This window comes from Anopheles coluzzii, chromosome 3 (assembly GCF_943734685.1).
Source record: "Anopheles coluzzii chromosome 3, AcolN3, whole genome shotgun sequence".
NCBI lineage: Eukaryota > Metazoa > Arthropoda > Insecta > Diptera > Culicidae > Anopheles > Anopheles coluzzii.
This window is the reverse complement of record NC_064671.1, coordinates 93,236,539-93,249,727: the sequence shown is the minus strand read 5'-3', so window position 1 is coordinate 93,249,727 and position 13,189 is coordinate 93,236,539. Positions and strand designations below refer to the sequence as shown.

The 13,189-nt window shown below is 47.9% G+C and overlaps 1 protein-coding gene across 1 annotated transcript in view; it reads right to left on the bottom strand.

The window, feature by feature from the left end:
- LOC120955776 (paired mesoderm homeobox protein 2A-like) overlaps positions 1–13,189 on the bottom strand; it is a 42,648-nt gene that overhangs the window by 19,086 nt on the left and 10,373 nt on the right. Inside the window, exon 2 of the mRNA XM_040376911.2 lies at positions 398–594. Coding sequence (XP_040232845.2) covers positions 398–594 — 197 coding nt within the window. The remainder of the gene's footprint in view (positions 1–397; positions 595–13,189) is intronic.

The window sequence follows — 13,189 nt, the reverse complement described above, 5'->3', positions numbered from 1 at the left end:
AGAGAGGAGAGAGAGATAGTCATCTAAAATGCACAAACATTACCGAAGGACCCTCGAACCTGGGATGGCTCGGGCCTGTTTTGTTGTCTTCCTTTGCCCATCATCTTCTTGCGCACCTCAAGAAGGCTCAAGCAGGCTATGAAATATTGAGCAAGGCACGTGTCATAAATAATGGACTTTATTTGCACGCCTCTGCTGCGTGTCTTTGGAAGATGCCCTTTTTCCGGAGTCTTTGAAGAGATGGAGCGAAAAGATAACAATGCTCCAGACAAATCCGGAACGCACTCACCCAAAAAAAAGGAAACAATTTAATCAATCAACCACCCAACCAGCACCAAAGGCTCAGGTGGTCCGGTACGTTCGGCCGACCTGATTTCCGATTCGAAACAAAACTCACCTGTACGCGGGCCTCCGTCAGATCGATTTTCATCGCTATTTCCTCGCGCGTGTAGATGTCCGGATAGTGTGTCTCCTGGAAGGCTCGCTCGAGCTCTTTCAGCTGGGCCGAGGTGAAGGTCGTTCGTATCCGGCGCTGCTTGCGCTTCTCCGCCAGCACCGAATCGTGCCCGGCGTACACCTTGTACGGGAGGCCAGCTGCAATCGTGGGACATGAAAATAAAAACAAAATGGAAGAAAACATGGTAAGTAATGACTGTTACACGCGTAAGTACGGCAATATGCTGCAAACTGTTGCCACTATGACCTCATCATCTTCATTACTTCCCGCGGTCCGTGAAGTCGCGCTCACACAACAACAGGACATCAAATTAAAACGATGACTCCCGTCATTAGTGTTAATTAATTGAAATTAGGTGAGGATTTTTATATCGGTAGTAAAATTATTTACAACCCAAGCGCTTCCAAGAAGTCACCGCTCAAAAGAGCCCTGCTCCAAGCAGCTCACATGCGCACCAGGGGCCGGTTCTGAATTATTACTGCCCTGTTTGCGCGCACCCTTCGTAAGATGCCTCGAGTACCCTAATACCAGCAGGCTAGAGGGAGAGAGAAGAAAAACAAAACAAAATGATGGCGCTATAAGCCCGGCAGACTACGTAATCTGGCGCTGGTCGTCCTGTAGTCGGTAGCAAATGGATGTTGCTCGGTTGGGGAAGCGCAACGCTAAGTGTGCAGACGTTAATGTGTATGTGCTGCCTCACCAATACCAACGAAGCGCGCGCGTTGAAATTTTATAGAAAGAGAGCTACCACAATGGGTGCGTGTGTGAGCGAGATGAGACGATTTGAAGATGGCGATGGGAATCCCCTCCCGTCTCCATGCGCACCAAAGCATGCCCGCTGGTGGTAGTAGTGTGTAGAAATAGCGCAGTCAGGGGAAGTACACGCCATGTCGTCATTTATCTTCAACACGAATGACTAATGGGCAGGACAGTACAGGATGGCTTCCACCCTTGGTTGTTCGGTAAGGACGTACGAGGTACAAATCAATTTCTTCGCTCTCGTTCTGGTTGGCGCGAGTAAAGTTCTTCTCGTGCGCACACCCTTAACGGCCACCTTGAGCCTGTTCGTCTTTTCAGCGGTGCTATAAAGACGTCTGCACGTGCTTAGCTGTGGCTCTCGTGGCTCATATTTAACCGCTGAGAAAGTACACATTTTATTTGACTTCCCGACAGACAAAGAGAACGAAATTTTCAGGCGAGGGGTAGGTAGAAACACGCGGTGGGGGTCCGGCCCAAGCACGGATCCGAAGTCCGTTGTTTTGGGCTGAGAATTAAAAATGGCGGATGGAGCGCTACCACGGAGAGAATGCGCTCTCTTGCTTGCCTTTAAAATACACGAGGCGCTCTCGCTGTAAAGAACGCTCGCTCGCGCTGTTTCATCGTATTTTCCTCATACCCCTTCCTTCCCGTTTCTTTCGGCTTGCGCAGCGCTGAACTGGTACCCCCTCCCACTTGATTCCAGCGAATTGCGCTGCGCTGGACTGACACCCCCTCCCGCTCGTTTCTTTCGTAGCGCGCTGTGCGCTTCCCTTCATTCGGACTTGGTGCACCCGAATCAAAACAAAAACTTGAACACATCAAACTTGGTTTATATTTTATCACTTTTATTGCAAATAAAGGGGCATTTTCACACATAGCTTCACACAATCTTGCCACAAAATCACACACATTATTTATATGAAAAAAATCGCCGTATTTAAAATAGTCGCCTAACTGCATGGATACCGTTGTTGATGTTCAATACAGCAAACAAATATTAAAATGAAGCAACGCAAATCACACATTTAGGATAAATGATAACAAATAAGCGCAGCTTCATTTCAATGTGCACAACACTTCAACACTTAGCGAAACTTCGATCGCCCGGGACTTAGGCTAACACGCGCGCAGCCTTTCACGGCGAACGCTTGAGCTGAACTGACGATTTCGTGTGGTGGCAAGAAGGGGAGCGCACAGAGGAACACTCGCTGCACTAGTGCGAGCGAGACACCGATACCCGCATGCCGCTGCGAGAAAACCAAACTGACCCTACTAGCAATGAGAATGAAAAAGTGTGCGACTTTCAGGCGAGGGGCATGTAGAAGCATGGGGAGACGGTTGGAAATACGCGGAATTACGCGGAGGCGCGAGCGTGTTTTGGTTTCTACACAGTTTTTGCACTCACACAATTACACATGTGTGAATGTGTGCGTTCACTTTCAGCCTGCGCGCTCAGTTTGGTTTTCTCGCAGCGGCATGCGGGTATCGGTGTCTCGCTCGCACTAGTGCAGCGAGTGTTCCTCTGTGCGCTCCCCTTCTTGCCACCACACGAAATCGACAGTTCAGCTCAAGCGTTCGCCGTGAAAGGCTGCGCGCGTGTTAGCCTAAGTCCCGGGCGATCGAAGTTTCGCTAAGTGTTGAAGTGTTGTGCACATTGAAATGAAGCTGCGCTTATTTGTTATCATTTATCCTAAATGTGTGATTTGCGTTGCTTCATTTTAATATTTGTTTGCTGTATTGAACATCAACAACGGTATCCATGCAGTAAGGCGACTATTTTAAATACGGCGATTTTTTTTATATAAATAATGTGTGTGATTTTGTGGCAAGATTGTGTGAAGCTATGTGTGAAAATGCCCCTTTATTTGCAATAAAAGTGATAAAATATAAACCAAGTTTGATGTGTTCAAGTTTTTGTTTTGATTCGGGTGCACCAAGTCCGAATGAAGGAAAGCGCACAGCGCGCTACGAAAGAAACGAGCGGGAGGGGGTGTCAGTCCAGCGCAGCGCAATTCGCTGGAATCAAGTGGGAGGGGGTACCAGTTCAGCGCTGCGCAAGCCGAAAGAAACGGGAAGGAAGGGGTATGAGGAAAATACGATGAAACAGCGCGAGCGAGCGTTCTTTACAGCGAGAGCGCCTCGTGTATTTTAAAGGCAAGCAAGAGAGCGCATTCTCTCCGTGGTAGCGCTCCATTCGCCATTTTTAATTTCGAGCCCAAAACAACGGACTTTGGATCCGATCTTGGGCCGGGCCCCCACCGCGTGTTTCTACCTACCCCTCGCCTGAAAATTTCGTTCTCTTTGTCTGTCGGGGAGCGCGCAGGCTGAAAGTGAACGCACACATTCACACATGTGTAATTGTGTGAGTGCAAAAACTGTGTAGAAACCAAAACACGCTCCCCGACAGACAAAGAGAACGAAATTTTCAGGCGAGGGGTAGGTAGAAACACGCGGTGGGGGCCCGGCCCAAGATCGGATCCAAAGTCCGTTGTTTTGGGCTCGAAATTAAAAATGGCGAATGGAGCGCTACCACGGAGAGAATGCGCTCTCTTGCTTGCCTTTAAAATACACGAGGCGCTCTCGCTGTAAAGAACGCTCGCTCGCGCTGTTTCATCGTATTTTCCTCATACCCCTTCCTTCCCGTTTCTTTCGGCTTGCGCAGCGCTGAACTGGTACCCCCTCCCACTTGATTCCAGCGAATTGCGCTGCGCTGGACTGACACCCCCTCCCGCTCGTTTCTTTCGTAGCGCGCTGTGCGCTTTCCTTCATTCGGACTTGGTGCACCCGAATCAAAACAAAAACTTGAACACATCAAACTTGGTTTATATTTTATCACTTTTATTGCAAATAAAGGGGCATTTTCACACATAGCTTCACACAATCTTGCCACAAAATCACACACATTATTTATATAAAAAAAATCGCCGTATTTAAAATAGTCGCCTAACTGCATGGATACCGTTGTTGATGTTCAATACAGCAAACAAATATTAAAATGAAGCAACGCAAATCACACATTTAGGATAAATGATAACAAATAAGCGCAGCTTCATTTCAATGTGCACAACACTTCAACACTTAGCGAAACTTCGATCGCCCGGGACTTAGGCTAACACGCGCGCAGCCTTTCACGGCGAACGCTTGAGCTGAACTGTCGATTTCGTGTGGTGGCAAGAAGGGGAGCGCACAGAGGAACACTCGCTGCACTAGTGCGAGCGAGACACCGATACCCGCATGCCGCTGCGAGAAAACCAAACTGAGCGCGCAGGCTGAAAGTGAACGCACACATTCACACATGTGTAATTGTGTGAGTGCAAAAACTGTGTAGAAACCAAAACACGCTCGCGCCTCCGCGTAATTCCGCGTATTTCCAACCGTCTCCCCATGCTTCTACATGCCCCTCGCCTGAAAGTCGCACACTTTTTCATTCTCATTGCTAGTAGGGTCAGTTTGGTTTTCTCGCAGCGGCATGCGGGTATCGGTGTCTCGCTCGCACTAGTGCAGCGAGTGTTCCTCTGTGCGCTCCCCTTCTTGCCACCACACGAAATCGTCAGTTCAGCTCAAGCGTTCGCCGTGAAAGGCTGCGCGCGTGTTAGCCTAAGTCCCGGGCGATCGAAGTTTCGCTAAGTGTTGAAGTGTTGTGCACATTGAAATGAAGCTGCGCTTATTTGTTATCATTTATCCTAAATGTGTGATTTGCGTTGCTTCATTTTAATATTTGTTTGCTGTATTGAACATCAACAACGGTATCCATGCAGTTAGGCGACTATTTTAAATACGGCGATTTTTTTCATATAAATAATGTGTGTGATTTTGTGGCAAGATTGTGTGAAGCTATGTGTGAAAATGCCCCTTTATTTGCAATAAAAGTGATAAAATATAAACCAAGTTTGATGTGTTCAAGTTTTTGTTTTGATTCGGGTGCACCAAGTCCGAATGAAGGGAAGCGCACAGCGCGCTACGAAAGAAACGAGCGGGAGGGGGTGTCAGTCCAGCGCAGCGCAATTCGCTGGAATCAAGTGGGAGGGGGTACCAGTTCAGCGCTGCGCAAGCCGAAAGAAACGGGAAGGAAGGGGTATGAGGAAAATACGATGAAACAGCGCGAGCGAGCGTTCTTTACAGCGAGAGCGCCTCGTGTATTTTAAAGGCAAGCAAGAGAGCGCATTCTCTCCGTGGTAGCGCTCCATCCGCCATTTTTAATTTCGAGCCCAAAACAACGGACTTTGGATCCGACTTCGGGCCGGACCTCCACCGCGTGTTTCTACCTACCCCTCGCCTGAAAATTTCGTTCTCTTTGTCTGTCGGGGCTGGTTTGGCGGCTCTCACTGTGTCATTCTCTTTTTATGCTTTGGTACGAGTTTGGGATAGAGATTTTATTATCACAACCTTCGCTCATCGGTTACGACGTCATTTTGTTGTTTTAGTTATTTGTTTATCGTGTTCTGGCAGGTTTGAATCTCATCCGTTCTCGGGTTTTAAAGAATTATTACGCAGAGATGAGATCTACCGACTTTAAAGACCGAATAAAGTGTCTTTGGTGGCATTTTTTTATGAAATTGAAATGAAATACAAAAAATGACAAACTGAGAATCGATCCAATTGCTTGTTCAACGCAGCTTAAAGACTACGATGGAAATGAAAACCCACAAAAACTCTCGAAATTTAAACCCACGTCCTCTCGCAAGACTGTTCCTCATCGGCAACATAAAAATGGTTCCAACCGATACCAACACAAACAAAACTGTGCTTCACCAACACACCAAACATCGAAGCAGATGAGTTTAATGCCATCCTTTCAGCCCAGTTTCTCATCTTTATTTTCGACCAAAAACCACCACAGACTAACTCGTACACGCTTAGAAACCGACGCTCTATTTAACTTGCTGATAAAACCTTCACCCGTCCCCTATTCTAACCCACCGCAAATACGGAATACGTCGTTGGGAGTGTTTGGAAGAAACTGTTCGTGCGTCTAACGGCAGTCGATTCGGGGACTGCTCGATGCATCCGCCCGACGAGAAATTAAACGTCGACGCACACAAAATGGGAACGCCGTAATCGTAATGGCAACTGGAAGGATATTTGCATTAGCGAGATACGATGCGGCTGCTTCCCTGTACGGTACGGTACGGTACGGTGAGCTGCTTTCTTTTGGTATTGATTTTTCAACAGGTTTTCTCAACCATCCACCGTCCTTGCGTGTGGTTCCGTCTGCTTCTGTCGGTTTTGAGGTTTGAAGGCGTTTTTTTGCCCTCTCGGTGCCAGCTAAAATACACTTGAAACGACCGATAGTTAGGTTTCGGTAGCAGACGGACCGTGTTCTCGCTCTCCGGGCCGTGCCTTTTTTGGGTTGCAAATCCACAATGATCAATGTTTAAGCAAAGGATGTGCACGTACCCGATTCACCCGGTTTGAAAGATTTCATTGCGAAGCGCTTACCAACGAATTTCCGAAGCGATAAGCATTCAATCCCGTTTCCCATCAGCGGTTCGTTGCGGTTGTAGGGGTTTCTTTCTTTTTTACCGAAACGTGTTTCTCACCGCACTTGTTTGCTCCGTTCGAACGGGTAAATGTTTAACAACGACGATGTGGGCGCTTGGAAATGCAACGGTTGATGCAATCGGTTTGCTTGCACGCTCAAACCGCTTTGTTGAGAAACGATTCGTGAAAATATTGAACCTTTCACTGATGTCGGAACAATTTAGCATGATTTTGTAGCGAGAGAGAGGCGAAAAAAATCAATACAAAATCATTTGCAAATGATTATTCATGTACAGAAAAAATCCTTTATAAATATGTTTGTAGTATACATTTTCGATACAAACACCAGGCGTCTCCATTCTGGTTTTGCTTCTTAGTCATTTTTGACTATTTAACATACATTTCAGTCTTCAAAGTTCTCTATACTTTGAAGCACTACCAATTTTCTGCCACAGTTTTTTCTTCTATTCTGTAAAAACTTCCAGCCATTTTTTATCCCCACTGTTGATTTATACACATTGGCTCAAGCGATTTGTTCCTTCTCCTTTTTCCCCCGTCTATCTCTTGTCATGCTTCACTGCATTCTCCCTTCATACACTGTTATTGTTCATTTTACACGCTTGCTTCTTCTTTCGATTTTACTCTTCCCTGCCCTGCTGGTGTTTTGTTTACTCTGCAACGCTGCTATGGCTGGCTCCCACCTACTAGGCCTTCAGTTTCGTCGTTTGCGAAAAAGTCCTTTTACCCCATGGCCAGCCCGCCGCTCCCCCAGCGCTTCATCAAGGCCAACCGGTACCGGTAGCTGACAATTGGCAATGCTCGGGCAGGCGGAAATTTCAATGCAAACAAGCTAATTTTCGACCACGGCACGGCCTACGGCACGAGCCGGAACGGTATGAACGGCAAACCTTCGTTGGCCTGAAGCGCACGCTGGTCGGTCTGGCCTCACAGCGTAACCCAAAGGCCCGATGTATATTTGATGAGCAACGTGAGCTTGATTATGGGAGGGAAGAGAACCCCGCATCGACCGTGCACCCTGGGCCTGGGAGCTTGAACGGACAGGTCGCAGTCTCCCGGGTGGCACGAACCTTACGAAGCGATGGGTAAATATTTACCTCCGCCACCTTCTTTTTTGGACGATGTGTTCCAGGCGCTTCTTTGAGTGATGTAATTTTTGTTCTATGGTGGCTAGCCAGGGGCCTCATTGTTTGCGTGGAATGAGCGTCGAAGCGATTGTCCAAAGACAATGAAGATTGCCTACTGTTAGGCGTTTTTCGGCAGTGTATTTCTACATTATGAAACTCGTTCGATTGCTCATTGAAATCATGTGAAACTATTACAATGTACTATAGTCATGAAAAATGTCCATAAATATGCCTTTACATCCATTCTCAAGTTCAACTACAGTACATTAAGTACAGAAGCATTGCGCTACAAGCAAATCTTCATACTGTATTATGATGCACAGCCAAAAGTTTCACCCCCCGTGTGGTTCAATCATCCTTCCAAAAATGATTCATTCCGATCGTTCGTAGCCGTGGGTTTTGGACATATTTTTGGCACCCTGCAAGAGTCAAGGATTATTGCCAACAATTTTCGGCACTACATTCAAGACATCTTTTCCAACTTTGCCAGTAACTCCCGTTTCGTGAGTTGATTCATCGGTTGACTGAGCGCAAACAAGGGAGGAGAAAAACAATCCCCATTTCTTTTGCAGTCGACGGCACACTCCAAATGGACAGGGCGTTGCTTGGGTTATGGATTATGGTCAATCGGTATTAATCTGCCATCGGGCAAGGAAGCAACATCGTCCAGCAGCCAGCCATCTTCTTGCTCTTGCATGAAGCGGTGGAAGAAATACGAAAAAAAACAGTCCCGGCTGAGAAAGATGAAGACGTACCACGTCTATCTGGTTCAATTACTGGAGCAATCTCTCAAAAACCTAAGCACTGGCACATACACCACACCACATCGGCCGAGTATTAACCGATCCCATCCGGAACGGCTACGATCGGATGGGTCATTTATAGTTTTTCTCCCCCCCGCTTTTCTATTCTTCCGTTTTCCCACACACTTTTCGCAACCCATTTCGAATACAAATGTGCCCGTAAGCGATAAAAATGAAGGGTAGAAATGGTTGATCCGGCTGTACATTTGTTACCCCGTAACAAGCGCCCGTCCTGAAACTATCTTAGGACAAACGACGATTGAGTGCATGAAGCGTGTGTGCAAGATTTCGCTCAACCGTATCACGGCTCCAGAAGAACGTCTTCAAGAAGCGTGTGCTTCGTGCGCAAGAACCAAAGAACTAACCGCACTCTCACGGCCCATTCGTCATGCAAAATGCATACAACACATCAACAGTACGTGAAGAAATCCCGGCACAAATGGCATCCGTGCCGGAACATTTATTAGGTCCACCGCTTGATTGTTGCTGTTTGCTGACGTGGCGCAACCAGGCTGCAATAAGTTTCCATCAAAAGCTTCCCCGAGAAGAGCGTGGATGTGCTGAAAGGTGAAAGGAATCATCAACCATTTCTGCAGCTTCTGACATTAAAGCTCTGGCCACTTTAAATCCTCTACCCCAACACAAAAACATGTTAATTTGTCCGTTCGATAATCACATTTTTCATTTCTCGCTTGCCAAAACCCGCAATGACGCATAATTATCCTGATTTAATACACAACACGGTGCCTGACGATTGGCCGATGAACCACAGAAAACAGTAAATTGAGGAGACGGGGAGAAAAAAAAAACACTCTTAATCGATTGATAATAACTCTTCGCTGTCCAGTCCGGTGGTTTGCACGGTAAACATGAACCATAAACCACGCACGTACATACACACTCAGTGCCAAATGCAGCCACAATCCGCAAAGAAAAGCCATCCCCAAGCTCTCGATCGGCTGGTACCGCAGACCAATGCCGTGAAATATGATATCCGATTAAATGGCTACTAATTGCCCGCCCGTAATCCAATTTGCAACATCATTCTCAATTATCAACAATTACCGGCCCCCGGGCTGCAATCGAATTAAAACTGCCGAGATTTGAATCTTAAAATCCGGGCTTGAAGTGTTGCTGAATTTATTATGACCCTTAGCCGCGGCCCAGCCCCAACAAAGTGGCCCAGGCGTTCAGCGTGGGGCCAGCGGGTTGTGTCGTATGGTAAAACCGCAACACGAATGCCAATCGGCTTACCATCTCACCGGCAATGGATCCCCACACAAGACACACACATACACACTCACACAAACAACGCGCTACGCAATGTGAGGCTGAGCCATTGCTGAGCAACAACGGCCCCAAAAAAAGAGGGACGGATAGTTTTCGCTTCTTTACAATAGACGGGGCGAACTTTTCAATTCTAGTCCCTGCCTGCAAATCCCCAAAGATTTCCAACGTCAGATTCTCGTACGCAAACTTCCAGTGGGAGCGAGTGCTGCTGCACGGAACAGAAAAACAGAGACAAAGGCACACACACACAGGCATACAAGCGATAGAGAACTGGTTCCGGTGGCCAGAGTTATGGTTTGGGCAATGTTAATTTATTATTACACTACCAATTACGCCGGCATCAGTGATAATCATCGTCAACCGGGGACCAGCCCCGAGACCTGGGGCCGGGGGACCATCGAGATAAAACCGACGCTCAACCACATACCGACCTGCCAGCTGTGTGTGTGCATGTCTTCCATGTGTGCCGTTTTGGTCTCGTTTCAAGGCACGACTACGGCACACAACCGTTTTGTCGTCCGGTCTGGTACGATGCCATCCATTCTTGACTTTATAGCGGCTTTCCCCATTGAAGGAAATGAACAGAGCCGTCCACCGTAGCCGCTCAGTTGTGCACATGTGGTAGGGTAGACTAAGACACTACCGAACCAGCCAGAACTTTCTTACCATTCCCTAGTCCCAAGAATGGGAAGGAATTATTTATGAGGGACTATTGCACAACGCCAGCTTTCACTTTGGAGCTCGGGCTGCTCGTGAGACGAATATCTAAAACCACCAACCGCCAACGCCGCAGGGCCACATGCAAGGAGGCTGCGTGCGTGTAATGTAAATTTAGTGCCTATAACATTAACGCTATTAGAGCACCGTTTTACAGAGCTAATGTGGTTTAATTGCGGCCTCGGCTGCGATCGTTAGCGAGGCTACATCCCGTTCGAGCCTGTGCGTGCCCCGGGACTCGAGCCTGCCAACGTCCAGCATTTGCACAATTAGTGGCCGATATTTATCGTCCTGCTTACGGGCTCGATACCACTGAGGTAAGAAGTCCGCAGGCTCGCTTCTGCTAACTTCGGACGGATCTTCATGCAACTTTAAATCACTGCCCACCCGGCCCACTGTGTGTGTGCTTTGCATTCGAACGTGGGCCATTCGTCTCCAGGTAAGCAGGAATGTGTTACTAAGTGTTACGTGAGGTTTACGTGACCCTTAACGCTTCCGGTTCGACGCCTGCTGCCCATGGTGACTTAATTGGCTGATGGCACGGTGGATAGCTTTGCTTTGCGGTCGATTAGTTACGATAATGGGTTTGCGGGGGCTTTGGTTTTAATGGCTTTTCGGGGAAAGCGTGCTTCGGAGACGTTAGTCAAGTGATGTGAGGCGAACAGAGCTCGAACGCCTAGAGCTATGCAATTTGCATCACTCATCTCGCTACAGTAGCATCCCAAAATAAACACACCGATCGTAGCAGATAGCGACAACTAGATCGTTTTTCCGCTCGAGATGCACACGGACCGGCCTCCAAGCCGGCCGAACAAACATCGTAAACATGGCGTACTACAACGAAACACCCTCTATATTGCACCAATTAGCGTAAAGTCTCTGGGCCTGCCGGGTCTGCCTTATCAGCCTGGCGAAATTTATGGTTTCGCACGGATATGACAACGCGCCCTTATCACCGGGCGTTCCTACCATTCATCCGCGCAAAAAAACGTTTCTAATCCAAACGACCCCTTCCATCCATCTTCCCTTCTAAGGCCAATAAAACTGACCTGATTTTGATCCGATCTGATTGCCCAGAAAACAACACCCTTCACCTTGCCGTTTGGAAGAGAATGGAGCCCATAAAGCTTTTGTCAATCTATTTTCGGACCTCCGCTTTATAGCCCTGCGTTGAATGGATTCGCAATGACCGATAGCACCCGCAGCTGATAGATTTTTCAAGGCTGTTTGTGTGTACGTTTGCCGCTAGCGAAACTTTGTGCGAGCTTTGCAGCTCTAGAAGCCTCCACGGCGCGGGTGACGCATGACGACCCACAAACAGACAATGGCACCTTACCGCGCCGTCCCGGGTCGTTATCGGGTGCGATGGGATGAGTGTTTATGATCATGTTTTTATCGTGCATAATACTCATCCTCGCGCCTTGGTGACAGCAGACAGTTGGCTTCGGTGCCAGCTGCCATACGGCATGGACGGGTGTATCGCGTCCCGGGACGCAAAGGTCAATTCTAGGTCCAAAGAAAACGGACATGCAGTTTCGCACTGTGCGGGCGGGTTGAAGGAGCAAACTTCAGCAGGTTATCTTGCTTGTTTGCCGTTCCGCGGCATTCCCGCATGTTTGCCTATGTTTTATGAGGCTCGCTCTATCGCGCATTTCTTCCATCACCTGTAAGCGCTCCGCACAAGCAAAGTGACGCAAACCGCCCAATCGTCCCAACCCGGGCCCATGATTTATGCTTTTATGAATATTTTGTTGTTTTCGACCGCCAGCGTGTGTTTGTCGCCAGCTACTACCATGCGGAAACACGTTACGTTTACGCACGAGCGTGCGCGGATGGCGCTGTTTACTCGCGTGCGAACTGCCATTATCGGATGCCTGCCGCACGAGACAACCGCGGAACAACCCACTTAACCGGTAAACTTCAATTGTCAATTAGTCGATTCGATTTCTTACTGCTCCCGCTCTGCCGTGAACGGCATGTTTCTCCCCCCTTTCCGTGGCTTGGGAAAGATAAACGCGGGGTGGAACGTTTTGCGATCGCTCGCCGACGAAGCTGATCGACGAGATAAGACAATCGGCGAGAAATCGTCAACGTTTGCAAGCGTTCTCACGACCAGAGAGGAAGCGAACGATTCATTCTAACTTTGAGAAACGGTGCAATGTTAGACTTTTTTGTGTGTTACTGCATTAAAAAGTGTTAAATGTTTGTATAGTGCACATCGCATATGAATTAATTGCTTAGTCTTGTAACAAATTTCCTTTCCTCCTCGCAAACAATTTAAAATTTAAATATTGACATAACTTTTTAGTACACCTACTGTTTTCCTTCTGTGTATCGCCCCAGTCCGTATAGCGTCCTCTATCTCCCGCTCTCCTAATTTACCTTACTGATACGAACGCGATAGGAGAGCATTTTTGCGCGACTTTTGCGCGAGCCGCTCAGCCTGAGCGGCGTAAGACGAGACCTTTTTGTCTGAGAGCCACTCCGCTCCGCTCCGCAAACCAAGTGTCCGCTTAGAACATAAGAGAGAAGACAAA